This window comes from Raphanus sativus, chromosome 7 (genome assembly GCF_000801105.2).
Source record: "Raphanus sativus cultivar WK10039 chromosome 7, ASM80110v3, whole genome shotgun sequence".
NCBI classification, from domain to species: Eukaryota; Viridiplantae; Streptophyta; class Magnoliopsida; order Brassicales; family Brassicaceae; genus Raphanus; species Raphanus sativus.
The window spans coordinates 8,558,352-8,585,864 of NC_079517.1; the positions used below are offsets into that span (position 1 = coordinate 8,558,352).

Here is a 27,513-nt window from a genome sequence, read left to right on the forward strand (position 1 = left end):
TACTGATTTAAATGCAAAAATATTTTAAATATGCACTCTTTAAAAATTACCAAAATATTTGTTAAATTATTAGTGAAATTTTTCATCGTAAAATATCCCGCGCTTCAAAAGCGCGGGTCAAAATCTAGTAGTATATAAAACGAAATGAAATAGTTGAAGATATGATTACCTAAAAAAAAATTGGAAGATATCAGATGTCGGCGGTGACACGTGCGTGGAATGATATAAAATCAGGTAATGGTAATAAATGCAATACGTACTACACTATCAATCCCACTAAATATTTAACTGCCCACACGATCTTATGATAAATCTCCCAAGTCTGTCTTTTAGCCTAAACCCTACACAACCCTATAATTTTATAAATATATACTCTATTTATAATAGATTTGTAAATTTAAATCAAGATATTGAAATGTTTCATCCAATAATTCAAAAACCTGCTGTACTTGCATAGGCTTACCTAAGCCTATTCATTATTAAAAGTTTAGTATATAGTTTATGTACTGTTCAAAATATAAATAATATTTCTCCAGGGGGTCTATCTCTCTAGCACTGATGATATTTCTGTGACTCTTTTATCTTTTTCTTCTTCTCAAAAATTGTTATTTTTCCTATTTGCCTTTATTATTGCCCAAGTGATTTCGTCGGTCTACTAAATTATAGTGATGTTCCTCTGCATCACGAACAATATTATTGGCCTGTCAAAAAGGCAACATTTTCTTTTAGTTTTTTTTCGTTAATATGTTAAACTTGGCAGAACATCAATTAGTAGTTAAAACAGTAAGGGCTAGCACACTTTGGAAATCTATATACTGTCTTACGTCATTTCAGTACACTATTTCATTTAACTTACCCAATTAAAGTTAAACCACTTTACAATCAGAAGCGGTACAGGCCACTACTGTGTAGATTAATAATGTAGAAAAATTATTGTCCAATTTGTTCAGAATTACTGCACTAGTAATTTGGTATATTCGCGACACCAAAATTTGAGATATTAAGGGAAACAAAAATCACTAAAATGAAAATAGGAGGCTGTTTGTCACACCTCTCTTATGGTATGTGTCAATCAAATGACAAAAGGGGTCCATTCCTCGTCTTTGTCTGTTTGTATTTAATATATGTCTGTATTGTTCATATAGAAAAGTTCATAGTAACAAATTATCTTCGAAAAATGACAAAGAAAGAAAACATTAAGTTTGCAAAATACTAACTGTGGTTAGGAGCAAAATATCAGTTACAGCTATTAAACCAAACGGGACAACATAAACGCCCCGCATAAACATATATTCACTCTTGTTTCTTTTGGTTCGCACAAATTCAAATTAACTTCAATAAATAAGTCACTTTCTATCACTAAATCTTAAGAAAAAATATATATAAAAAAAAAAAAGAAGAAGAAGAGGACGTAGTAGCCTAGAAGGAGAAGGTGGAGATATAATAAATGAAGGAGGAAGAGGAAAGAACAATGGCAGAACCGACCTGCTCCACCAGAGAACGACCTCTCACTCATTTCCCTTCACAAGCATTCCTTTTTTTTTTAATTCTATGAGATATATATTGGTTTTTGTTTTATCCAATTTTTCATTTTTATTTATAGTTAACCAGTTAGATTTTTTTTTAAAATTGAATCTTAAAAAATCATTATAGAAAGTGCAGATTTATTAAAAGAAAAAGTGAATCTTAGTTACCTGATCGAAATTAAATCGCTATATGATTGATAAACACTTACAAATATAATAATCATTGCATCATTCATATTTGGATAGCAATCATAGCCTATCTATATAATATACTAAAATATCATCATGCGAGTAGTGTGATTCTGAGTGTTGATTATAAGAGATACACGCTGGATATATGATATATGTATGATACCTTTTTGGGTTAATGTATAGTTTTGGTCCAGTTTAATGATAATTTGATGCCAGGATTGGGCTGTGAATGCTAATAGGACACTGATACACGTCCGTACGGTAGATGGGTAATAAATGTGAAAGGTCTTGAGGATAATAGACAGACGAAGCCTTCATAAATATGAGTGAGAAGGTGCAAACACAGGGGGACCAAACAAACCGTGCATGCGCATATATACTTGTATCATTGATTAATATGACTATGTATTGTATAGCAAAACATGTGATTCATAGACATAGGTGACAAATATCTAACTGATCAGTTCTTTTTGTGGAAGACACGACGAGACTGTTTGATAAGAAATGGAACATAGTAGCAAAAGATCACATAGGTATTGTTTTTTTCTTTAACAAAGACATGATGACCAATTTTATTTTGAAGGATGATATTTAAACCTAATATATCAATGTCATATAAATGATAAATGGAAATGGTATTAAGTGATGATTCGATAAGTTAGCCAAATAGTATAAATTTATATAAGTAACTCGAAGGCGAATATTCTGAGAGGCACAGTGCGCACGTGACGTAGCTGGCGTAGGTAGGGGAAGAGATCAAGAGTGTTTCCACGTTTGTTGTACTCTTCTCTTGTGTTTCGATGCTTTGTTGGTTAACATGACGACTGTTTTAGTCTCTTGTTCCCCTTTTGCACCGCGTAGCGTAGAAATATTTTTTAGAAATGGCCCAAATGGGCTTAACTATATGGGCCTTATTCCCATTCGATAAAACATACCCCCTTAAACAGAAAATCAATACTACATATCTACTATCTCTATATAGATAAACTCTATTATAGATATGGATTTTGTTTCAATGCTTGCTTCTATAATAGAATTCCTCTATTTATAGGAAAAATATAGAGATTTGCTATTTCATCTCTAAATATAGAGACAAAAAAATAAAATTTCTCTATATGTTCTTCTAAAGAAACTCTATTATAAAAGTATACATTAGAGTAAATTCACCTTTATAATAGAAATATCTATTTTAGATGTAAATATAGAGGTATACATTGGAGATGCTCTTACACTGAACAAAAAAAAACTAGGTAAGTCAAAAAATTGATTCAAATGATGCCAAGGTTTGACAGTTACATACCCCATTTATCATATGCACCAAATTAAATAGTTAAAAACAACAGTCGGATCACCAAGTGAAAATGCAAATCAATGTTCGTTTAGTGCATCATAATACACCATCTAGATGGATTAGTCAATTGTAATTTTGAAAACTCACTTCATAATTTCATCCAAATGAGGATGAATTTTCATTGTGCATGTGCATTCATCTAGTTCAGTCTAAAATGTAAATGACAAATATAACTTTTAAAATTTTAAAATGACTATTTTAAATTAAATACCATGAAACTACATATTTTTTTCAAACTAAATATCTTATTTTATGTAAAAATATATATTTTCTGTAAAAACCGCAAAAGTATATTTTCGGCCAAAACTGCAACACATTTTTCACAATTACTGGAAAATGAAATTTTCTATCAAAAGTGTAAAAACGCATTTTCCCGGCATAACCACAAAATCGCACTTTCCCGCTATAACTGCAAAAGCACTTTCACACTAAAACCGCAAAAACACTCTTCTGTCAAAACAGTAAAACACACACTTTCCAGCAAAAACCGTAAAACGCACTTTCACGAGAAAACAGTAAAACACACATTTCGACCAAACTCGCAAAAACATACTTTTCGATCAAACTCGCAAAAACACACATTCCCGCCAAATACATAAAAACTCATTTTTCCACTAGAAGCTCAAAAAGAACTTTCCCATTAAAACTGCAAAACCATATTTCGACTAAACGTGTAAAAACGAACTTTTCTATCAAAAATGTAAAAACACACTGTTCTCTTAAAAACATTAAAACATACCTATTTTAGTCATTTTAGTAACAGATACATTTGGATGCATATGCAAATTCAAAAAAATAAAAATAAACAAACATAGTTGCACTAATATGCTTCATCCATATGCATAAACGAAATATATAAGCTAACAATACCCATATGGACAATCTAAATAAGACATCTAGATAGACCTTTTAAATGCACCTTTTAGATGTACAGACGAACATATGGCTTAGACATGAAAATGTACTATTGTCTTGCATCAAACATCAAAAACCCAAAAAAAAAAATCAGAAATGAAATAACAAAAGAAGATTGATTGTTTTGTGACATCAAAACCACTATTGTCTTGGTGGTAACTCATAAGAAGACGGTGATCCTGGTGCTGACGACGAGGTACCAATCTCGTCCTCTTCGTTCTCTTCTAACGATCTTCCTATAGTTTCATGCGTGTAGAAATAAGTCACCAACACTCGAACGATACAAACGCCGCCAAGTATCAAAAATGCGATCAGCAAACATATTTCTTCTTTTGTCGCGTTTCGTGCCCCACAAAAAAACAACAGTCCCAACAAACTCGTCGGTAATTTCCAATACACTTTCAATAAATACTCTCGACAAAAGTCCGACAACCATCTTCATCACTAATTTTCAATAGCCTTACGACCAATTTCGAGTTTCCGAGACCCAAACTCATAGGAAAAATCAAAGTAATAACCCATTTCTCACGAACAAGTGATGACTTCGGCCATCGATATGGGGCTCTCATCCTAGTAGTGTCTTGGTTATGTGAAAGGCATGTTTAATGGGCTGTACGGGGACAAACTTGATCACATATCTTTTATACTGAACATATGCTAAACATCATTTATACTCAAACAGAGGGAGTAGGTTTAACAATTTCACGTATCCTCAAACATCATTCAAATTTTCCATATCTTCAAATTACACTGCAGAATACAAATATTCATAAAATCCAAATAATTTTAAATTTTGTACAGAAATTTGAAAACATATTTAACATGAAAAAACGGTAAAACATCGTTTATACTAATGTGTAGTAGCGGTTGCATACGTATCAAGCAAGGGCATGGATTACTTCATAGTGAAGAATTCTTGGGTACCAAAATGAGGAGACAAAAGTTTCATTAGGAAGGAAAATAACACTGATAAGCTAGGAGATTTAGGTGGAATGAACGAGATGGCTTCTTTCCCAACCGAACCTAAAATGATTTGTTTTGTTTTATTTTATTTGGTTTATGGTTTTAGCACAATAACTAAGAAAAACACAAAATTTTATTATCTTTACCTTTTTACATCAAAACATTGACTAAAACAAATTCAACAAATAAAAATTACACTGAAGAATACAGATACTCATAAGAGCCAAATGATTTTTAAAATTTTGTACAGAAATTTGGAAACCTTATTTAAATTGGAAAAATGCTAGAACATCATTTATGCTGAAACAGAGGGAGTATGTTTTAACAATATATATCACATATCCTCAAATTTTACTTTTTGTTTGGTAAGTCGAAAATTGAATAAAAGGATAAAATGCTTTGACGTTTTTACATACCACCGTGCACGGAATTAACAAGTGGAGAAAAAGAAAAAAGATTCAAGTAAACATTCCGAACCTGAGTATCAAACATGAAAAACCAAAGAAAATAAGAGACGAAATGTCAAAAGACGATTGCTTGTGTTGTGATTGTAGGTAACTCATTAGCAGACGGTGATCCAGGTGCTGACGAGGTACAAATGTCGTCCTCTTCGTTCTCTTCTAACGATCTTCCCATAGTTTCACGTGTGAAGAAGTACGTCACTAACACTCCAGCGATACAAATGCCTCCAAGTAACAAAAACGCGATCCTCACGCGTTTCACGTCTGGGAAAACGTCTTTGTGTTCTTGGTCGCGTTTCGTGCCCCACAAGAAACCAACAGTACCAACAATAGCTCCAAGCTTACCGGCAGCTCCTGAAATCCCATGGCAAGTTGACCTAAACCTAGCCGGAAAAAGCTCAGCTGGGATTATAAACGTTGTCGTATTGGGACCAAAGTTGCTGAAGAAGAAGATCAACCCGTAGAGAACAACAAATCCTTTATTACTAGGATGACCATGATCAGACCGATACCAGCTGTACGGAATGCCAGCGACTAAGTAAACAACGGCCATACAGAAAAAACCCATTATCTGAATCTTGACTCGACCAACTCTATCGATAAAATAAACCGTGAACCAGTAACCGGGGATGGTGGAGCACACGGCTACGATGGCTGCGACCTTAGCCACTTCGAAGGCTGAGTCGTAGACATTTGTGGAACTGGTAGGTTTGTTGGATACATTGAGGATTTGAGAGAGCAGGAGGTTGCTTGTGTAGAAGACAACGTCCACTAGGAACCAATTGGCGGAGGCTGCGAAGAGGTCACAGCCATGGAGGCTGAAGAAACGGCGAGAGAAGAGTTTGTACGAGGAGGAAGAAGAAGAGGAAAACGGTGGTAGTTGTGGTAAATCTTCTTCTATTTGAGATAGTTTGGATATGGACATGACTTCTTGCATGTCTTTTTCTGCTTTGGTAGCATTGTTCTCAACTAATGCTGTATATCTGCATGCATCTTTAAAATTTTAGTGATTGAACTATTGATCTGATTATTTAGTAGAAAGGGTGAAAAAGGAAAATTTAGTAAAGATCTATTACTTGTAGGTTCATTTAGAGCATCATTATTGGTCATCCCCAAGAGCAAATCCCTTAACTTTGTTTTTTTTTTTTTTGTGGTCAGATTAATACAAGGGTCATCCTTTATGTAGGGGCTTTTTCCCTTTTATTCCCCTTGGTCTTAGTGATTTGTGGTCCCTCCCCTCCTTAAGGCATTCCTTAAAGGATGACCAATAATGATGGTCTAAAGTCCTCTAAAATTTGTCAGTTTAGTTAGAGTGAAGGTTAATAATATATAGTCAAACTTTTGTCAAAAATAAGGGAGAGGGTATGATGTCCAAGCTCATTAAGGTGTAACGAGTTATTAATGATAGATATTGCAGCTATATAAACTAAATAATTAATTAGTCAACGACATACATCAGGGAAGGCAAACGATTTGGACTTTATTTATGAAGCAAAGTTGATGAAAGTGGAAGAACTTGATAGGAAGAGAGTAATATTTTTTTTTTTGGTCAACAGAGAGTAATATTTTATTTAGAAAGATTAAATATAGTTATAATAAAACAATACTATGTTTCTTGGCTGGAGCATATACCTTCGAAGAATAATCAATACATATAATATATATATATTCTACATTTGACAAAATAGTATATATTAATTGTACATATCAAAATGATAATATACTAACGTTACCATGAAATTACACTTTTAGCAAGAAACATGGTTTTATATTTTTTTTTATGAAAAATTAGTTTTATGTTTTCCGTGGAAAACAAAATTTACTTTCTCACAAAAAAGGTTAAAGTTTTAACAAAAACACGGAAATATATCTACATTATAACATTTAATATTATTTTGAGCTTATTATTAGAAAACAATCAGACCATATTTGAGTTAAATTTAATACGCGAATAATTTTATTTTTTTTTGATTTTATGTCTGAAAATAATCAATACTATTATTTATGAAGTGATTAAGCTTATGTATCAGCTTTTCCATAGTTTTAATTTTTTTTTGTTTTTTGTCAATATTTTTAATTTCAATTAGTAGTTTCAGTATTTTGCTGATGGCACCTCCATTGCACAACTCTTAATAGAGTTTGTTAGCAATGGGGTCCCACCAATTCTCCTTTTTCTTTAAAACTCCTATTCTCTCACCTCTTAAACCTCTTGTTTAAGAGGTAACTCTTACACTGTTCCGCGGATTCCACGCACACGTGGTGACCCGTGATCGGTCGGTCTTTTGTTTTTAAATCGATTAAAATTAAAAAAAAAAGTTATGAACCCCAAAATTGGGGTTCAGGGATGGAGATGGTCTGATTTGTCATGTTTTCAATAATTTTAGAATAAGTCATATTTATACTCAACTATTAATCAATAAATAATTTTACTATCTATCCTATTATTTATGAAGTGATTTGGCTTATGTATCAGTTGTTCCATAGTTTTAGTTTTTTTGTCAATATTTTTAATTTCAATTATTAGTTTCATTTTTTGCTGATTTATCATACTCTCAAAAATTTCAGAACAAATCATATTTTATACTTAATTATTAATTAATAAATAATTTTAGTGATTTATCTGATAATTTATCATTATCGCTATATTTAGAATCATTAAAAATTCTAACAATGATATCATAATTAAGTTTATATCTATACTATTATTTATGAAGTAACTTGTCTTATGTGTCAATTTTTTCATAGTTTTAAGTTTTTTTTTTGCTTATTTGTCAACATTTTCTATAATTTTAATCAGTAGTTTCAATATTTTGATGATTTGCCATGCTCTCTATAATTATAGGATAAATCATATTTTATATTCAATTATTAATTTTAGTAAAGTTAGTGATTTAACTGTTAATTTATCATTATCACTGTCGGTGATAATTTATCATTATTACTACTGCTGATAATTTATCATTATTACTATTTTGAGAATAATTAAAAAATTCTAACAATAATATAATAATTAAATGTATATTATAGTTACTTATGTAACATTAAAATATTATATATATTTTTATATTTGGTTTAGTAATATATATATATATATAAGATCGAATGAATCATATTTTTAAAATAAATTTCTTAACACAATCAAAATCAATTATTGTGATAATTTATGAAAATAATTCGTTAGAATTCAAAAATATTTATACTACCGTTTGTAAAAAGATTTTTTTTCTCTCTCACCTTAAAATTAGAATGTTTAAATATTTATTACATATTTATTACACTTAATAACAATTAGATTTGTTAATATATAATTACCTATAAACTAAAAACAAATTTCATTAATTTAATAATTATCATTATCTAAAGATTGTATATTACATTATCTAAAAGTATTTTACATCATAATAGTTCTAAAATAAATATAAATCGCTGTATATATTATGTATATATGAATTGTTAAGTTTATTTTACGTAATAAATTAAATTAAATATTTCAAAAGTATAAAAATAATTTATTCTGATGATTTTTAAATTAATAATATATATTTTTACAATTTTTAAAAAAATTATTAAACTCGCAAATGCTGGCAAAACACGGGATTAGAAAAATATTGAGAAACAAATAAACAAGAAAAAAACAAAAGAATAGATTATCGAACGAAACCTGGCGGTTTCAGGCATACGCATTCGCCAGTAAAACGTTAAGGCGGCAGGAATAGCACCGATCATCAAAATCAACCTCCACGCAATATCCGCTTCCGCAGCTTTCGTTTTCTCTGAACTACCTTTTCCGGCGTTCTTAAACGCCGCACATACAGCCATCGTAACGGTGGAGCTCATCAAGATTCCTAGCCCCTGCATGGAGAACACGGCGGAGATAAAAGTCCCACGCGTCCGTTTATTAGCGAACTCCGACATGAGGGTGGCGGAGAGAGGGTAGTCTCCGCCGATCCCGAGCCCTAGTACGAATCTAAAGAAGCCAAGACTCGCCATGACGCAAGATCGGCGACTAGTGCAGACGGAGAATCCGCAGCCGAAGGAGCTTAAGACCATGATCATGAGACATATACCGTAGACACGTCTGCGTCCGAGCCGGTCGCCTAAGTAGCCGACTAAGAGCTGACCTAAGGCGGCGCCGAGGAGAGCGATGGCGTAAAAGGTGGAGAGAAGTGGTGTTCCGATTGAATCTTTTTTGTAATAGATTTCGCCGAGCATTTTCAAGACCGGAGCTATACAGAAGAGATCATAAGCGTCGGTGAAGATACTCATTCCGGCGATGATTATCGCCTTGAAATGGTACAACTGTATCCTCGCCACATCTAACGCCGATAACACTCTTGGCGGCTGAGGCATCGTTGACTTTAAGTCTTCTTAGGTTTCGGGAGTTCGAGGATACACAAACTGAGAACAATTGGAAGTCTCTGCTTCTTTATTATAATGTCGGGAGAGTTGATGGAATATGCTTTTGTGCTTGACTGCATGAAACACAACACCTCCCTCGACAGTGTCCACAACACCTCCCTCAAATATATTGTTTTGTTTGGTTTAAAAAATATTGTTTTGTTTGAGGGAATGAATATATCTAATATTTTCTAGACATGTATTTATTGATTGGTGGTGACTACGAAATAAATATGTTTTTGAAAATGTAAATTATAAAAATATAAGATTGTAAGGATTCTTTTTATAAAAGATAAAAATATTATTAAAGCAATATTTTAAAAAAATTCTAACGATCAAAATCGATTTCACTCTCATTGTTAAATTGAAATAAATCTGAAAAAATGAAAACCATATTGACTTTAAGAGAAAAATAAATATATTTTAAATGGTAAAATATAATGCTATTCTTTTCTTTCCGTCTAAACATGTCAATAATTGAAGCTCTGTTATTAATTTTTAAGAAACAAAATTATACATGTTTATAGATGATTATTTAATTATATCTTGTGTTCTTATTTATGGATATGTATTTTAAATGTGTTCTTATTTAATTAATATATTTTGTACATAAAATCTGGGCAATTCCGATCTTTACGATCCGATGATCTGGAATATTGGAGAGACCCTTTAACTCTTCAAATAAACGTTAACATATCAATTTGCTCAATAGTACTATCTTGATCACATCTAACGATTTTATTTTTCAATCTTAAGAACATCTTTAAAATCAGACAATTGTGAACATGTTCTAAAGCACTTGACATTACAAAATGTCAAAAACCATGGTAAAAACCATGGTAAATTCTTCCGGATTACGAATTAATGAGGAAAACATCCTTTTGTTTCTAAACTATACGCAAGTCGAAAATTGAATAAAAGGATGACCAAGCTTTGACATTTACATACCCATTGCACCGAAATTAAAAGGAAAAAGAAAAAGAAAAAGAAATCAAAAGATTTGAGAAAACATGAGAATGTGAGTATCAAACATCAAAAAAAACCAAAGAAAATTAGAGAGGAAATGTCAATAAACGATTGATTATGTTGTGATATCAAAATCACTATTGTCTTGGAGGTAACAACTCATTAGCAGAAGATGATCCAGGTCCTGATGTGGTACCAATCTCGTCCTCTTCGTTCTCTTCCAACGATCTTCCCATAGTCTCACTCGTGAAGAAGTACGTCACCAACACTCCAGCGATACAAACGCCGCCAAGTATCAAAAACGCGATCCTCACGCGTTTCACGTCTGGAAAAACGTCCTCTTTGTCCTCTTCATCGTGTTTTGTGGCCCACAAGAAACCAATAGTCCCAACAATCGCTCCAAGTTTCCCGGCAGCTCCTGAAATTCCATGACACGTTGACCTAAACCTCGTCGGGAAAAGCTCCGCTGGGATTATAAACGTCGTTGTATTAGGACCAAAGTTGCTAAAGAAGAAGATCAGTCCGTAGAGAACCATAAAGCCTTTATTAGTCTTCTCATGCTTAGACCAATACCATATGTACGGAATGCCAGCGGCTAAGTAAACAACGGCCATAAAGAAAAAACCCATTATCTGAATCTTGACTCGACCAACTCTATCAATGAAGTAAACCGTGAACCAGTAACCAGGGATGGTTGAGCACGCGGCTACGATGGCTGCGACCTTAGCAACCTCGAAGGCAGAGTCGTAGACGTTTGTGGAATTGTGAGGTTTGTTGGAGAAGGTGAAGATTTGAGAGAGGAGGAGGTTGCTTGTGTAGAAGACGACGTCAACTAGGAACCAATTGGCGGAGGCTGCGAAGAGGTCACGGCCGTGGAGGCTGAGGAAACGACGAGAGAAGAGTTTGTAGGAGGAAGAAGAAGGTGGTTGTTGTGGCGACGACTCTGATGATGAATCTTCGGCTATTTGGGATAATATGGATTCGGACATGACTCTTTGCATGTCTTTTGCTGCTTGGATTGCATTGTTCTCAACCAATGCTGTGTATCTGCATGCATGGTAATTAAACTATTGATTTGAATATATATACATGTATATATTGAACTGCTACTGATTTGAATATTTAGTAGAAAAAATGATAGTCGGTCGAGCACTCGAGCCATTATATGAAGGGAATGATATTAAAACCAAGTTTCTGAAGAATATGTAAAATGACCAAATTAGCATTTCAAATTTGAGTGTGAAGGAAACTTTGTTTAGTGTAGCAGGTTAAGGTTATGTGAATCTGGATGAATAAGTTAGGACTATATGTTCTATAGTGGAATGAACGCTCGAGTTAATATTGCAATTAATAGTGAATGTGACTTGTGTTTAAAATACTAATAACAGTTTTGTAAGGATTAGATGAGAAGTTTTGTCGGTGAATATATAGCGGTACAAGATTGGTGACATGTTTAACAAGAGGTTGAGAAGCTAAAAGTCCTATGTTCTACCTCTTTGGTTTTATGGAGAATTGTTAGAATATCAATCGAAGCCTGATCAAAGACAAACATGATTTAATTTATAAATTATGCTAAACTCTGATCATCCAAAATCAAATATATGCATTTAATGTAGACATCATCATGTTATGGTTAAAATTGGACATAAGTTTCAAAAAGCCAACACATTACTAACACATTAGTTAATTAAGCTAGCTAGAGGACTTTTTCTTAACTTTACCTAGATTTTTACGAAAGTAACTTAAACTTTAGTCACTCTAAACAGATTAGGCTTATTCTTACCTTTAGTGATAGATATAATAGCCATTCAACTAATTAGTATAAGGCAAATGATCAATTTCTTCCACTCTAATAGTGAAATAAAAAATAATCAAAGTGGTAGAACTTGATATAGGAAGGGAGTGCATATATATTAGTTGGAGACATTAAATCAAGTTATAATAAATAGTTGGAGAGATTAGATCAATATAACTCTGTTTCTTAGCTGGAGCATATACCTGGGGCTAATAATCAATACACTCAAGGCATACTAAACCATATATTATACATATTAAAATGAGAATACTATGTGGATGCGTTATCATTAGAGGTCGCTTGAAAGGTATATACCACTGTGTTTGGTATATCTCCTTCACAAGTCAACTCACTTCCTAGGAACGAAGCACGAAGTTCCCACATTATCACACGTTACTATTGTTTTATATCATCATCGAAACAAAATCATATCGAATCTAGGTTAAATTTTCTTGAACTCCTCTCTCACACAAGTTTCAGTTTTCTCCAACACATTTCACACGGAAACGTGGGTAGAACTTTCGCTTAACACTTGACTAAACTTCTTAATGATTTAATTTATAAGTTCTATACATTCTCATGTGATTTAAAATCTGAAAATTTAAGCCTCAGTTCAAAAAGAAAAAATCTGAAAATTTTCTTGGGGACAATCACAAACAAGATATCCATTTGCATAACTATAAAATATTATATTGTTATCAAATTGTGGAGTGGTGTAAATATAGTGTGAATCTTGAAGCAAAAATGTTCTGTTCAAAAGAGTAAATATAGTTTCAAATGGTAGCATGCTAATAAATAACTATGACACGGTTACAAAAATATATTGAAATGTATAAATGGTGAAATTTTTGTTATTATATAGTTTGGTTAATGCGGTTTTAACAGTTACAGTTGGGAGCATCTAGAACTTTTGTATGTGTATATAGATAGGAAGCAAAGTCGCACAAGATATAGTGCATAACTGCAGATAACTCTATTCTGCATTACGGTGATATTAAAATAGATAAAAATTGGTGAAAAGGACAGAAATAGTATATAAGTGATGCATATAACGTTATAAAATATCAAATAATAAAATGGAAAATATATTATAAAATGTGGAAAAAAAAATCAAGAGATGTGATGATTGAACGGAACCTGGCGGTTTCAGGCATAAGCATTCGCCAGTAGAACGTTAAAGCGGCGGGAAGAGCACCGATCATCAGAATCAACCTCCATGCAATATCCGATTCCGGCGGAGCCAAAGTCTCCATCCCCGCCGCTCTAGTTTTCTCCGAACCCCCTTCTCCGGCGTTCTTGAACGCCTCACACACAGCCATAGTAACGGCTGAGCTCATCAAGATTCCTAGCCCCTGCATGGAGAACACGGCGGCGATAAAAGCCCCACGCGTCCGTTTATTAGCGAACTCCGACATGATGGTGGCGGAGAGAGGGTAGTCTCCGCCGATCCCGAGCCCGAGGACGAATCTAAAGAATCCAAGACTCGCTATGACGCAAGAACGGCGAGTCGTGCAGATAGAGAAACCGCAGCCGAAGGAGCTTAAGACCATGATCATGAGACAAAGACCGTAGACTCGTCGGCGACCGACTCTGTCGCCTAAGTAGCCGAAGATGAGCTGGCCTAAGGCGGTGCCGAGGAGAGCGATGGCGTAAGAAGTGGAGAGAACAGCTGTTCCGATAGAGTCTTTGTGGTAATAGATATGGCCGATCATTTTCATGATCGGAGCAATACAGAAGAGATCGTAAGCGTCGGTGAAGAGACCCATTCCGGCGACGATAATCGCCTTGAAATGGTACCACTGTATCCTCGCCACATCTAGCGCCGATAACACTTTTAGCGCCGGCATCGTCGATCGATTTTTATTGGTTTAAAGAAGAGTTTTTTTTTTGTTTTTCTTATTAATTAGATTTTGTAGAGTTCGTGGATACACAAACTGAGAACAATGAAAGTCTATGTCTTTTCATTATATTGTCTGAAAAGAGTTTCTTCAAAGAAGTCATCGTGGAATATGCTTTTGTTTTGACTGTGAGGAACACAACACCTCCTCCCCCATGGATCGAGTCCACTTCTTTTATTTGACTTCCACAACCTTTTCACTTTTGTTCTCACGATGGGCACAGCACAAATCTTTCCTTTGAATTATTTATATATACATCACGATTTATCTTTCTCTTCTCTTTTTTTAATACCAACCATGATTTATCTTTTTTCAGTTCATTTTTTTCACTATTTTGTTAGCCCTCTTCAATTTGGATATCTTGAGTACCAAATGAACAAATGAATATATCAAAATATTGACTTTCGTTTCATTTCAAAAATTTACAATATTTTTATACGCATGATTTTTCATCATTATTTTATATAGAATAAATTGTAGAATAATTTTACGAAAAAATGCAAGTAAATTTAAGTAATAAATATTTTTTTTTGTTTCTAATAATCTTTTTTTTCTTGTCATTTTTTCATGTTATTTAATGGTTATCGGTTTAAGTATTGTCAAAGAATTTATATATAACTATACAACTTTTACTTATTTACATATCTAACTCATGTTCTTATTGATTGATATACTGACCCGAACGTGTAATTTTCTGTCACATTATACACAAAAAATAACCTGGTGATTCGGATTGTATACGGGTATGATCGGATAAGGTGATCTGAACTGAAACAGAAACCAACTTTTTGTAGAAATGTGAACATTCAATTTGCTCAAAAATAGTACCATCTTCACATCTAATCACTTTTGTTCAGTCTAAGAACATCCTAAGAAATGGGATCATTTTGAACAGTCATGTTTTAAAACAAAAAACACTTCGAACATATCCTAGTTAAGGAAGTACACCCAAATCGAACTACGAAGCAGGGACGCGTACACCGAGCTTGACGACAACAACTTCAAAGATCCCATCAGGTCTAAACTTTGGAGAAAACAAGCGAGGATCCACTTGTCCCGGGAGGTTAAACGTGATCGAGAATGGACCTGGCGGGCAGAGCTGCTGCACTTGCATTCTGTACAAGCATCCCGACGAGTCACTTGGGATGGCAATCTCGGGTACTACTCCTTGAATGCATACTCTTCCCTCCCTCTGAATCTCACATTTGATCTTATCTTGTTTCATAGAGAGACAACAACAACAAGATAGCATTTAGGGGTCAGAGTTATTGAAACTAGAGATAAATAAAATGTGAAAAGTTTTACTTGGATTTTTATGAATGCCAGGGAGAGAGACTCTGAAGAGGTAGGCAATTTCGCTCTCACCAATGTCGATAAGACCAATGGGTGGCCCAGCAGTGCCTTGCTTGGCAGAGCCGGTGAAAAAGACATGTGAGATCACTTTGGAGTGATGAACCTCAGGGTTCATGGTGTTTGATTTGTTACTTCCGACAAGGGAAAGACCCTATTAGGGAAGATAACAAACAATCCAAATCAAACACAAGCCGATAAGAGTGTTCTATACAAAAGCATTAAGCAAAAAGTTTAAGACTTTAGAATAATTAAAGTCTAATCAAAGCCTATGAAGCAAGTTTAATCCTCCAGCTCATTGACAATCTAAAGCTCAATTTAATTGCATATTAATATTGGGATTGTCTGATTAAACCCTAGAAATAACCGGCGATAAAGCGACGAACTTTCTTGTCTTCCCTTCCTGAGGGAAGGATCCAAAAGAGTAAAAGAGAGAGAGAGAGATACCGTAGCGATTTGTTGTGGACTCTCCGGTGATGTTTGACTGCGAAGTTTCCGGTTCAGACGGGTTTGACCGTCGTCACTCACTCGATAACTTTACTAAAACCGGTAGTGAACTTTTATCGAGTCGGGGAGGATGAAGAAAGATATAGTTAAAGTGACCTATCTAAGCAAGCCACGCGTTAAGAACTTTGTTGCCTGCTGATGATATTTGTTTATTTATTTATCATCTCGAATTTTTATACATATTAATAACCATACTGTATTAAATATTAGTTATAAATGCATAAATTTTTAAAATGATTTTCTATTTTATAATTCTAAACCAATAAAAAATTAATAAATATAGTTAACTTTTTGACAAAATATTGAGATAAATAGAAATGTTGGTTAGGTAGTAAGAAGAGTAATTATGAAAATTGAACTCTATCGACTATTAATTCTAGCCCATGGTGGTGGTGAAGGGAAACCTACAATTAATTCTTTTTAATTGATAAAATTGTATTTGAAAATTATTTTTTTCCCCTAAATGGAGATGTAAAAACTTATTTTTTAATCAATTTTACTAGATATTATGTGGTATATGTTTTGTGCTTTGCATCTCTGGTTTATAAGCTAATAAAAGCCATTGTATTAGCTTACGGTATATGGTATTTTAATTGTGCATATGTTAAGGAAACAATTAATTCTAAAATGTTTGTCTTAAGTAAAGCAATCATAATAACTCAACCAGTTCATTCAAAGTTATAAAATAACAACACACTGGTACAAACTTAAGGAACCAGCTGGGTCATTGACCCATTGCATTGCAACATGCATGTTGCAGGTTCTAAGTAATTGTTAGAGTATACTCTTTCTGTTTTATAAAAAGTATCATTTTGACATTTTTTATTTTAAAAATGTCATTCTTCATTTGTAATTCAATTTTGTATAGTCTTTTTCTTTCTCTTTTAACTAACTAATAAATGTTTTTTTGATTATTTTATTTAAGTAATTGTATATTAAATTGTATATAGTAAGTATCTTATAATTTCCTTAGTACATGTGAATTATGTCTAAGTAACACTTTTTACAAAGTGGATGGAATATCATATTTGGGATTTAAAACCTTATTTAGTGTTCAGCCGGTAAATTCAAGACAACTTCAATTTTAGTTAATTACAATTTTTATACGTCACTTTTTTCCATCTTTTGTCGTTACCATAAACTAGAAATCGTATTTCGCAATTAACATAGCTTACGGGATTAGATTACACGTTAACAAGTCTTTATCGTCCTGATCAATCGACCGCACATGGTCACGTTGGCATAGACACGTGCTTCAAATGACAATGAGATTCGCGTGATTAACGCATATAAGTACATTAGTATATATACATGACCAAGTGGTGAACCCAAGTTTTGTTCTATATACATGATACATCCTAAGGTGCCATTACCTTTAATTATATCAAACCCGAAAATGGAGATGAACCAAGAGGAGAACATAGGAATACATGGCAAAGTCGTAGCCGTGACTGGTGGGTTCGGTTTAGTCGGTTCCGCCGTGTGCCTTGAGCTGCTCCGCCGCGGAGCTCTCCAGGTCCGCTCCTTAGACTGTCGCAAAACATCTCACTGGTCCGACCGTCTCAAAGAATCGGGAGTCCACTGCATAAACGGTATTCAAACTTCCTCTGAATCAACGAGTTCAAGACTATGACTATTGTAACCATAAATATTCTTGAAATCGCGTTTCTAACTTGATAACAAGTCTTCTTATTATAATATTTAATTTAGAGTTATTTTCATTTTCTTATTGCAATATTTTGACTATATATATACTTTGCCCACATGTGTCAGGAGATATTGCGAGTAGAAAGGACGTAGAAGAGACCCTTGATGGAGTAGACTGTGTGATTCATCTTGCTTCGTACGGTGGTTCCGGTAAGGAAATGATTCAGACTCGTTGGATAGAGGAGGTCAACGTGGAAGGTACTCGTAACGTTTTGGAAACCTGTGTGAAGAAAGGGATCACAAGAGTTGTGTATTTGAGCTCAAACGGTGTCGTTTTTGGTGGGAAAAAGATTGAAAATGGAGATGAAACTCTTCCTTATTTACCTTCCAATCAGTACGTCGGTCCATATGATCGATCGGACCAAATCTGTTGCTGAACAGTTGGTTCTCAAGTACAACGGTCGTATTGTCGAGTAAGTGCAAAATATCAAAGTGATGTTGTTTACTATCTTTGGAATGGTATACTAATGTTCTATGTGTTTATGTGAATCTAGGAGTGGACATGGAACTCTTTTATCTACGTGTGCGATCCGTTGTCCACTAGTTTATGGATCTGGTGAAGAAAAGTATCTTGATAGGATAATCTCTGATGCAAGATTGGGTCTATTCCTCTTCAAAATAGGCGATCCCAACTCGAAAACCGACTGGATGTACGTGGATAACATTGTTCTAGCTCTCATGTTAGCCACCACCGGTTTATTTTCTGAACACTCTAAAGTTGCTGGGAAGGCCTACTTTGTTTCTGATGGTAATCCTATAAATTTCTTTGAGTTTCTCCAACCTCTATTGAAGAATTTAGACTATGACCTGCCTAAGTCATCTCTATCTATTCCTCTTGCGGTTTCACTCGGAAATATATGCAAAGCAACGTACATAATGTTATCACCATTGCTAAACCAACGATGGATTCCACAACCATTGATTCTTCCACCAGAAGTTTATAAGGTTTGTTTTAATGACATTAGATCATCTTTTTTAAGACTGATTTACATGAGTTTATAACGTTTCCAAACTGAACGGCTGTAATACCGATTGTTTATGTTTACATGTTTTTTGGCCGTAAAACCAATTAAAATGTCTTAGGCCAACTCCACCAGTAAGTTTTTGATGAGTTTCTACCTGATTAAAAAAAATAAAAATCGAAAAGAAAATGCGTCAGAAAAGTTTATTTTTTTGTGGGAAAAATGTTAAACAAATCCTCAACTTTACGATTTGGACCATTAAAATCCCCAACTTTCAAATAACCCAAAGGTGAATTTCTCGGAGAATCATCCAAAGCCATTGGAGTCAAAAGTGGATCGAAAAGAAAAAGTGGAGTCGACGATGTAGGTAAGAAGAAGAAGATGTGTTTTTTAATTGACAAAACACTGCGACGTTGTGATTAACGAATAGAGTTAACTGAGTTTAAATGTTCTGTCAATATAATTAACGTCGGGTTTAAATTGATCCATTCAACGAAAAGTTAAAAGTTTTTTAGATAGTTGATAATAAATGTGTGACTTTTGTGGTTATTTTGAAAATTGGGAATTATAATGGTCCAAATCGCAAAGTTGAGGATTTATTTAACATTTTTACCATTTTTTTGCAGTGCAAAAAACCTTTGAATACAGAAGTTCCTTTTTAATTGAATAACTTTGTATACAAAATACAAAAAAAAATAAGAATTAAATAATTATCAAATATTAATATTTTTATTGCTACCAACCTGAATTGGATATCTCCACAGTTTGAGCTTGCATGCATCTTGTAATATTTCAACGCTCATTTTCTTGAAATAGTATCTAAACGTGTCCTTCAATGGAACAGGTTGGGGTGACCAACTACTACTCGATCCAGAAAGCCAAGGAGGAACTAGGTTACGAGCCCAAGACCCAACCCGAAGAAGCCATGACCGAAACCATAACATATTTTAAAGACAAGAAGAGGAGAGAAGTCGATGGACCGAGCATATACGCTTGGCTTTTCTGTGTGATCGGTTTGCCTGGCATTCTATCGGTCGCTTGGCTACCTGATATTGGACCCGTACCGTTCCTTCGAGTCATTGCGCTGTTTATCTTCAGGTCGATGCTGGCGTTGCGGATAGCGTCCAGGATTGTGGTGACAGTGCACGTGAGCGAAGGGTTCTATGCGTTGTGGCTTGCTAGGAGAGTGGATCCGAGGAACGCAACAGCTTGGTTTTGGAGAACGCTGCTTCTCGCTACTTTCTCCCTTGGTTTACTTTGGAAGAGAAGAGGCAAAGAAGTGGAGCAGACAGCAGTAAGAGAAGGTCTTTTAACCGACTCATTGTCAGTTTAGTAACTGAAAGATTCGTCATGCAGGTTTATACCATGATTTGATCTTTTCTTTTAAATGACAAGAATAATCTCTGCTCTTATTTTTAAAGTTTGTGTATATATTGTTGTGTGGAAATTAAGTCATTTTTTATGTGGTTCAAATCCTATATGTATATGTAATGCAATGTAATGCTTTTTCTGACTTTTGTAATTTCAGTTGCCCAAAAAAAAAGAATAATATAAAGAATAATGAGTAATATATATATTTGAACAAAGTTTATTTATACACAGTTGAAAAGGAGTTGCAGTGTTATACATATTTATTTTATGTATTAACTTGTTATAGTTTTAGGTTGTAAAATATTACAAACATTATATGTTGAAATATAAATAAATTAGAAAATATAAATAAATAATATCTCACTCACATTGTCATCAAAATATAATTTAGAAAAAGAAAAAAAAAAGCAGAAGGATCAAACCGGTTAATAGATTTTCTGAGAAGCAGGACACATATCTTGAAACACATGGCAGCGATTTCTCCATGGCTTTCTTCTCCACAGAGCTTCTCGAGTCCCCGCGTTTCCACTCGGTATAGTAAGATCACTACATGTCCTCAATCCTTCTCAGCAAGATGCACATCACTTCCTCCTGCTGTCGTCGTCTCTGCTCTCGACAGTTCCATCGAGGAACAACATCAGATACTGTAAGACAGTGATGACACTCTACTTTTCTTTATCTTGGTTTGTTTGTGAATCCGATTAAAAGTCTCGGTCTTTCTGTTCCTCTGTTAACAGGCCAAGAGATGAGGTTGGGATGAAGAGAAGGGAAGTCATGTTGAACATAGCTTCTTCCTCTGCTTTCTTACTTCCATCCATCGTTTCACCTGCATTTGCAGAGACAAGTATTGTTTGATTCGAAGCTCGTTTTCATGTTCGTTCCCCGCGTGCAGAAGCTAATGAAACCAACATATCTCTGTTTTTTTTTCAATCTTTTCTCAGATGCATCGGAGGCTTTCCGTGTGTACACAGATGAAGCTAACAAGTTCGAGATATCAATTCCACAAGGTAAAAACTATCAAAGTTCAAATATTGTAGTGACAAAGACAATGATTAACGAAAGAAATCTAACTGCATTATTCACGCAAAAAAGACTGGCAAGTCGGACAAGCAGCAGAACCTAACGGGTTCAAGTCAATCACAGCTTTTTACCCTGATGAAACTTCATCATACAATGGTAAATGAGTTTTGTTTGTTCATATAAAATCATTGAGTTAACTGACACGTGAATATGGTTTAACGTCGTACCCAGTGAGCGTAGCGATCACTGGACTAGGTCCAGATTTCACTAGGATGGAATCTTTTGGAAAGGTCGAAGCTTTTGCAGAAACACTGGTCAAGTCTCCTTTCTCTCTCTCTCTCTCTTATCTCTGCAAAAACAGAGTTCCTAAACGTGTGTTTATATGTCATCTATGTTTTATAGGTCAGTGGATTGGATAGAAGCTGGCAGAAACCAGCAGGAGTTACTGCGAAGCTAGTTGATAGCAGATCTTCCAAAGGTAAAATATATAAAAGGTATCTATCTGCTTTGTTTGTTGAGTTGACACAAGTTATGTAATGTGGGTTAGGGTTCTATTACATTGAGTATACATTACAAAACCCTGGAGAAGCTCGTAAGCATTTGTACTCTGCAATTGGGATGGCAACTAACGGTTGGTACAACCGTTTATACACTGTCACTGGACAAGTACGTCTGCTTCTTATTCTTACAACCACCAACCTCTTATGATTTAGTTAGTTGTGTTATGTCCTGATATAATGAACCTCTATCGTTGCTTACAGTTTAATGACGAAGAATCTGCTGATCAAAGCTCCAAGATCCAGAAGGTAAGAAGTGAAGACGCAACAACAACAATAAAGGATTTTTTTTTAACCAAAACATGTTCCTTATGACCTTTTTTTTTCCTCTGTTTTTGCAGGCAGTCAAGTCTTTCAAATTCATCTGAGAATATCATTCCCCTCACATTGATAAAACATTTTGTTTACTGAACAATTACTTCTTTCAATCAAATTCTTGAGATAAAAAAAAATTAACTCCATACTTTGAAGCTTCTGATAACAATCATTCATCAGCGTGTTCAGACAAGGAAGAAGAGACAAACCCTAGGATATAAACATGCTTTTACTTACAATGCAGGACTTGGGACAGAGGCTATATACCTATGAATGTTTACTCACTACACTCCTGCACCTGAAGAAAGTGTAGTGGTAATACGACTTTAGACTAAAAAGAAAAAAGAAAGAATCAGATTTTGATTCTAGTATATGTATATATATGCTTGTGTATGTGTGTCTACTATATAGTACACCAACTTATTACCAAACGGTTACCCCTCCTCGGGGAAAACCGTTACCATGACTGCAAACTCAACCCCAGCTTGAGCCAGCAGCATCTTTTGTTGTCTGTGTTTTAGATAAATACACATTGACGGATGAGTAAGAACAACGGAAGCACAAACCCTGAGACTCCCATTTTCCATTTTTTCTTTCTGTGCCCTTCCAGTGAGCAAAGACTATTTTTATATAACCTGAAACGCAACAATAAGATATTGGCGTTAATGATGAGGCTAGTTACAGACAGTACTGTCTGATAAAAGAAACACAAACCTTTCAGATGCAAGATAAATAACTTGACGACTTAAAAAATAAACAGGAAGCCTTCTGCTGCCACATTGAATAGCAATTTCTCTGCTCCTTTCTCCTCCAGTCTTCAAGGATAACTGAAACCATTACTACTACCATGTTAAGTGCTACTTTCCCCAAGATAAAGAAAGAACTGAAAACTGATCCTCCTCACCTTGTTGTTTGATCAGAACTGCTACTCTGCATAAACTGAGGGGGATGAACAATGATATGGGACTGTGCTGGAGCAGGGCCTGACATACATTCAAAGGAGACCATAACCTAATTGTTGAGGAAGTCTTTGAGATTTGAACATAAGCTTATGATGGCTGAGACAGTAAAACACACACCTGGAGGGTATGGAGCTTGAAGAGCAGGAGGCATGGATGAAGTAGCCATCGCACTAACAGTTGGTCCTCCACCAAGTTGCAGAACATGGCTTCCTGGAACCGAGTACCCTTGAACTGCTGCATAGCTCTGGCCACCTGGGACAGTCTGACTTAATTGCCCGTATTGATAAACCGGTGTATTAACTGCTCCAGGTACTCCATAGACCTGAAGGTATTGCTGACCCATGTATGGAGGACCATATAATCCCTACACCATCAAACATTAAAAAAGATTAAACTAGGATGAGAGATAACAGCAAGTGTTTTTTTTTTTCTTTCGAAAATTCAACCTGTGACTGTGTGTGCATGTACTCAGGTCCATATGCAGCCACCCTAAGAGAGAGAGAGAGAGATGATAAAAAACAAACATTAATGAACCAAGACACTAGTAGTGCAATGTGTGAGGTTAGAGTTTGCATTAATTTTACCCATAAGGAGGATACACAAGTCCTTGCTGGTAGTTATATGGAAGTGGTTGCTGCTGATACTGATAGTTCCCAAAAAGTGAACCACGAGGGGCCTGCACATTTCCAATGTAGGGGGAAGCAGGTCTTAAGCGTCCTAACCAAAGAAAAAAAAAGCCACCAAATGCACACTACATGTAAATCTACAACAGCAATGATCCCATTACAAGCTAGCCAGACTCAGTTGGATGAGTACTAACCAGGCATGTTAGGTATCATGAATGCATAGGGCAACGGAGGCCGAGGTCTGCCAAGGGAAGCAAGATTACAGTTGGCACGTCTACCATCTATAACTGGAGTTGGGTCAGCACAAGCTCTCCTAGCAGCTTCTGGATCTCTAAAAGTCACCTAAATTCCTCCGTACGAAATTTAGAAACAGAACACACTTTAGAGTAAGTCCAAAACTGAAAACGCATTCAAACTAGTAACTTTCTATTGTCCTGTGATGAACCCCACACGGATCCTCCAGAGCTACATGGCACTGGATCTATGAAAATCCTATCTCTAAAAACAGAGGAAGATGCCATTATAATGAAGGAGGGGGGGGGGGGGGGGAAGAGACTCACAAAACCGTATCCTTTGGATCGGCCAGTGTTCTTATCAGCAATGACGACGGCCTCGAGGATATCACCGTACTGCTCGAAATGGCGACGAAGGGCTTCACTTTGAGTCTCCCAAGCAAGGCCACCGACGAACACCTTTGTGTAAGTCGTATCTCCGAAAGGCGAATTCAAGTAGTGAAACCCAGAAACCGCCATGAGAGAGAGAGAGAGAGGAGAAATAAAAATAGAAACTTTTAAGGTGAATTATAGAACAAAAGGATCAAACTTTAAGTGATGATAGAGGCGACCGAGTAAACCCTAGACGTAATTAACAATGATTTAACCTTTGAAACGCAGAAGCGGAGATTCTAGGGTTTACTCGGGAGATGGTGAGAACTAAAAGAAGATGATTTGATTCCCCTTCCCTACTAATAATGACGAAAGGAGGAAAAAGAAATCAATTTTCCCGGGAAAAAAAGAAAAACGAAAAAAGCAAAAAAAGCAGAGTAGTGTGGGGGTTCTGTAATGGGCCAGACAAGAGGACAAAGTCGGTCGGTGTAATTAGGGTTTCTCTACTGGAAAAAGAAAAGAGGGATTAAAGCAAAATACAGAGATGGTGGTGATGATGATGAATTGATTCAAGTAAAAAGAGGTTTAGTTTGGGAAATTCCATTGATGGTGGTGATGATGAAACGAGTTGTTGATGACGATGATGGTGCGTGATTTGTTGAAGAGGAAAGAGATTAGAGGAGATACCTTTTGTTTTTTTTTTGGGCCAGTGTAAATGACGCTGGGGCCCATTCATTTATTCTTGTAATTATGTAATTAACGTTGCAATTATCGATATCTGTCTTGTCGTTATCCGTTACACTTACAATGTGAACGTATGTTTGGTCCGAAGGAAAAGAAAAATATCTAGTTACTTTTATTTTTTTTTGTTGATTGTTATCCTTTTCGAATTCAAATTATAAGAGACAGAAAAAAAAACATTTGATCGATTTTGTGTGGTGTAGATGTAACCTCGTTCTTGAGAAATCCTAAATCAATGGCTAGGGATTATTGTGTTAGTGACAGTTGTGGTCCATTGTCAATATTAAGATGCTAAAACGACATATTTTAATTTGATTTATTTTTACCAAAGAAGAACTTAGACACCATCAATTTTAAATTAACTATATATATAAATTAATAAAATAAATGAATTATTGTAAATAACTGCATTAAAATCATAACATTTATTTTGTAAAGAAAATAACAATATTTAGTTTTAAAAGGATGAATTACTGAATAGTGGATTTGAAAATGTGAAAATTAAGACCATTTTCATGAAGTCGTTTTGTTTCAAGAGTAACCAAAAAGAAGAGGAAGAAGCCTCTCCTCCTTTCACTATGAGTTATTACTGCTTTGGAAGATCACCAGTAGCTTCAAAGCTCACAACAGAGTCATCAATAGTTTCTTCTAGTGACCTAAACTTCCACCCAAGTTTCTCCAACTTCTCTGAACTTATTCGAAGTACATTCTCATTCACTTGCTTCTCCTTTCTCTCACTGAAACTGCCATTACATACATTTGATCAGATCAGACCAGAGATCTCAGCATTTGTGAAACTAAACCATCGGTTGGATTACCTTTTAGGGAAGTTGCGTTTAGGATACATATTCATCAGCTTCTTCATAAGATCGTTGTTGTGAAGTGAATGAGAACTGCATATGTATCTTCCTTTTGCTTCTTGATTTTCATACACCAACAAAAGAGCATCAGCAACATCACGCACATCCACAAGATAGAGTTGGTCACTCAATAAGGATATCACACCTCCTGAGACCACACCAGTTCATCAAAAACTTTCAAGAATATGAGTTAAATAAAACCAAGATTTATATGTAACTAGAGAAACATTGTTACATAACCTTTTATAAAGTTTAGAAGTCCCAAGCTACTAGAGTTAAGCGTGGACTGAAGCCTAGGGCCTATCACGACCGAGGGACAGACCGTAACAACATCAGCTAAGCTTGTCCTGCTCCACTCTATAGCTTCACGTTCCATTAATGTTTTGGCAAGAAAGTAATACGACCAATAACCCTGAGATCATCTCGTTTTGCATCATGGAAAAAAAACACAAAATCTTGTTGAGAAAACGGTAATAAAGTACTGACTGGTTCGCCGCAAAAAACATGAACAGCTCATTAATCCGAAAAACATACAAACTTGTGCTGTCTGAACCAAATTTTAGTCAAACCACTAAAATGTGAAAGCTCCGTTCATAGGAGTACAAGGTACATTACCTCACGTGAGTAAAGGTATTGAGTGTCTGACCAGCAGCTCTCGTCCACATCAACATTTCTTGGCCACTTTGGGTTGTAAACAACCGCCGCAAGTGATGATACAACCACAACTTTCTTCACTTTAGCTTCTGTACATGCTTCTAGAACGTTTTTGGTGCCAGTGAGAGCTGGTTTAATCAGTTGTTCCTGGATGATTTTAGATTCAAAGCCGGGTTTAAAAGTGATTCAAGAAAGAAACAACAAGAAAAGAGGGGGCAAAACTCCAGCACTTGCCTCTGTGAGAGGAACATCTTCAAAAGGCACCGGACCAGCAATATGAAAAACACCATAACAACCAGAAATAGCTGAAGAAAGACCTTCATAGTCAAACAAATCTGCTTCGAAAAGTTTCAGATTCTTTGAAGCATTATTCAGTTTCTTCAAATGGTCGTTCTTTCGATCACCTGAGAATAAATCAATAATCAATAGATGCAACATGAAGAAAACAGAGAAAAATCCAAAGTAATAAACATAGAAAATATGAGATTTGGTAGTTTTGTGGTTGTTGCTTCCTGCTTACAAGGATCTCGAACGGTTCCATGCACAGTGTAGCCATGGGAGAGAAGAGACTTGACGAGCCATGAAGCAATATATCCTCCTGAACCAGTAACACAGATCCTCTGCTTTTCAGCCATTGACGTCTCTCTCTTTTAGCAACTTTAAGAATGTTCTTTGGAGTGAACGAAATAGAAACAGGTTCATAACTATTTAAACACAAGTCATATCAGACTTTTTTTTTGGACAAACCAACTTCTTTAGATGTAGCAGCGTAGAAATATGAGGATATTAAAGCTTGATAAAGATTGCAGTT

General features: G+C 35.1%; 6 protein-coding genes and 1 pseudogene across 10 annotated transcripts; 2 read left to right on the forward strand and 5 right to left on the reverse strand.

The window, feature by feature from the left end:
* Positions 1–5,350: 5,350 nt before the first annotated feature.
* LOC108816543 (probable inorganic phosphate transporter 1-9) lies at positions 5,351–9,921 on the reverse strand. The gene is made up of 2 exons (XM_018589114.2): positions 9,070–9,921; positions 5,351–6,391 (listed from the first exon to the last, which is right to left on the reverse strand). The coding sequence occupies exons 1-2, from the start codon at positions 9,756–9,758 to the stop codon at positions 5,470–5,472; spliced, it is 1,611 nt and encodes a 536-aa protein (XP_018444616.2). The 5' UTR covers positions 9,759–9,921; the 3' UTR covers positions 5,351–5,469.
* Positions 9,922–10,640: 719 nt separating this feature from the next.
* LOC108816058 (probable inorganic phosphate transporter 1-9) lies at positions 10,641–14,558 on the reverse strand. The gene is made up of 2 exons (XM_018588624.2): positions 13,705–14,558; positions 10,641–11,819 (listed from the first exon to the last, which is right to left on the reverse strand). Exons 1-2 carry the CDS (start codon positions 14,412–14,414, stop codon positions 10,910–10,912), a joined length of 1,620 nt encoding a protein of 539 aa, XP_018444126.1. The 5' UTR covers positions 14,415–14,558; the 3' UTR covers positions 10,641–10,909.
* Positions 14,559–15,229: 671 nt separating this feature from the next.
* LOC108814998 (increased DNA methylation 3) lies at positions 15,230–16,421 on the reverse strand. 3 transcript variants are annotated; one of them, XM_018587656.2, is made up of 3 exons: positions 16,263–16,421; positions 15,771–15,969; positions 15,230–15,680 (listed from the first exon to the last, which is right to left on the reverse strand). In XM_018587656.2, the coding sequence occupies exons 2-3, from the start codon at positions 15,931–15,933 to the stop codon at positions 15,424–15,426; spliced, it is 420 nt and encodes a 139-aa protein (XP_018443158.1). In that variant the 5' UTR covers positions 15,934–15,969; positions 16,263–16,421; the 3' UTR covers positions 15,230–15,423. The 3 variants fall into 3 exon arrangements, with proteins under 3 accessions (XP_018443158.1, XP_056847114.1, XP_056847115.1); XM_056991134.1 differs by having other exon boundaries at positions 15,771–16,023; positions 16,263–16,407; XM_056991135.1 differs by lacking the exon at positions 16,263–16,421 and having other exon boundaries at positions 15,230–15,675; positions 15,771–15,909.
* A 1,271-nt stretch (positions 16,422–17,692) lies between these two features.
* LOC108816913 (uncharacterized) lies at positions 17,693–20,350 on the forward strand (annotated as a pseudogene).
* A 410-nt stretch (positions 20,351–20,760) lies between these two features.
* On the forward strand, positions 20,761–22,400 carry LOC108818319 (psbP domain-containing protein 3, chloroplastic). The gene is made up of 9 exons (XM_018591257.2): positions 20,761–21,008; positions 21,100–21,206; positions 21,304–21,369; positions 21,455–21,538; positions 21,614–21,696; positions 21,785–21,860; positions 21,930–22,048; positions 22,144–22,188; positions 22,281–22,400. The coding sequence occupies exons 1-9, from the start codon at positions 20,830–20,832 to the stop codon at positions 22,305–22,307; spliced, it is 786 nt and encodes a 261-aa protein (XP_018446759.1). The 5' UTR covers positions 20,761–20,829; the 3' UTR covers positions 22,308–22,400.
* On the reverse strand, positions 22,382–25,127 carry LOC108818318 (probable RNA-binding protein ARP1). 3 transcript variants are annotated; one of them, XM_018591256.2, is made up of 8 exons: positions 24,403–25,127; positions 24,037–24,184; positions 23,801–23,933; positions 23,663–23,705; positions 23,334–23,580; positions 23,159–23,265; positions 22,969–23,081; positions 22,382–22,889 (listed from the first exon to the last, which is right to left on the reverse strand). In XM_018591256.2, exons 1-6 carry the CDS (start codon positions 24,592–24,594, stop codon positions 23,249–23,251), a joined length of 780 nt encoding a protein of 259 aa, XP_018446758.1. In that variant the 5' UTR covers positions 24,595–25,127; the 3' UTR covers positions 22,382–22,889; positions 22,969–23,081; positions 23,159–23,248. The 3 variants fall into 3 exon arrangements, with proteins under 3 accessions (XP_018446758.1, XP_018446755.1, XP_018446757.1); XM_018591253.2 differs by having other exon boundaries at positions 22,969–23,093; positions 23,159–23,237; positions 24,403–25,125; XM_018591255.2 differs by having other exon boundaries at positions 23,159–23,237; positions 24,403–25,123.
* A 463-nt stretch (positions 25,128–25,590) lies between these two features.
* On the reverse strand, positions 25,591–27,391 carry LOC108816153 (cinnamoyl-CoA reductase 2). Its single transcript, XM_018588722.2, has 6 exons — positions 27,223–27,391; positions 26,937–27,106; positions 26,664–26,849; positions 26,289–26,460; positions 26,007–26,196; positions 25,591–25,931 (listed from the first exon to the last, which is right to left on the reverse strand). Exons 1-6 carry the CDS (start codon positions 27,335–27,337, stop codon positions 25,775–25,777), a joined length of 990 nt encoding a protein of 329 aa, XP_018444224.1. The 5' UTR covers positions 27,338–27,391; the 3' UTR covers positions 25,591–25,774.
* Between the last annotated feature and the right edge of the window lie 122 nt (positions 27,392–27,513).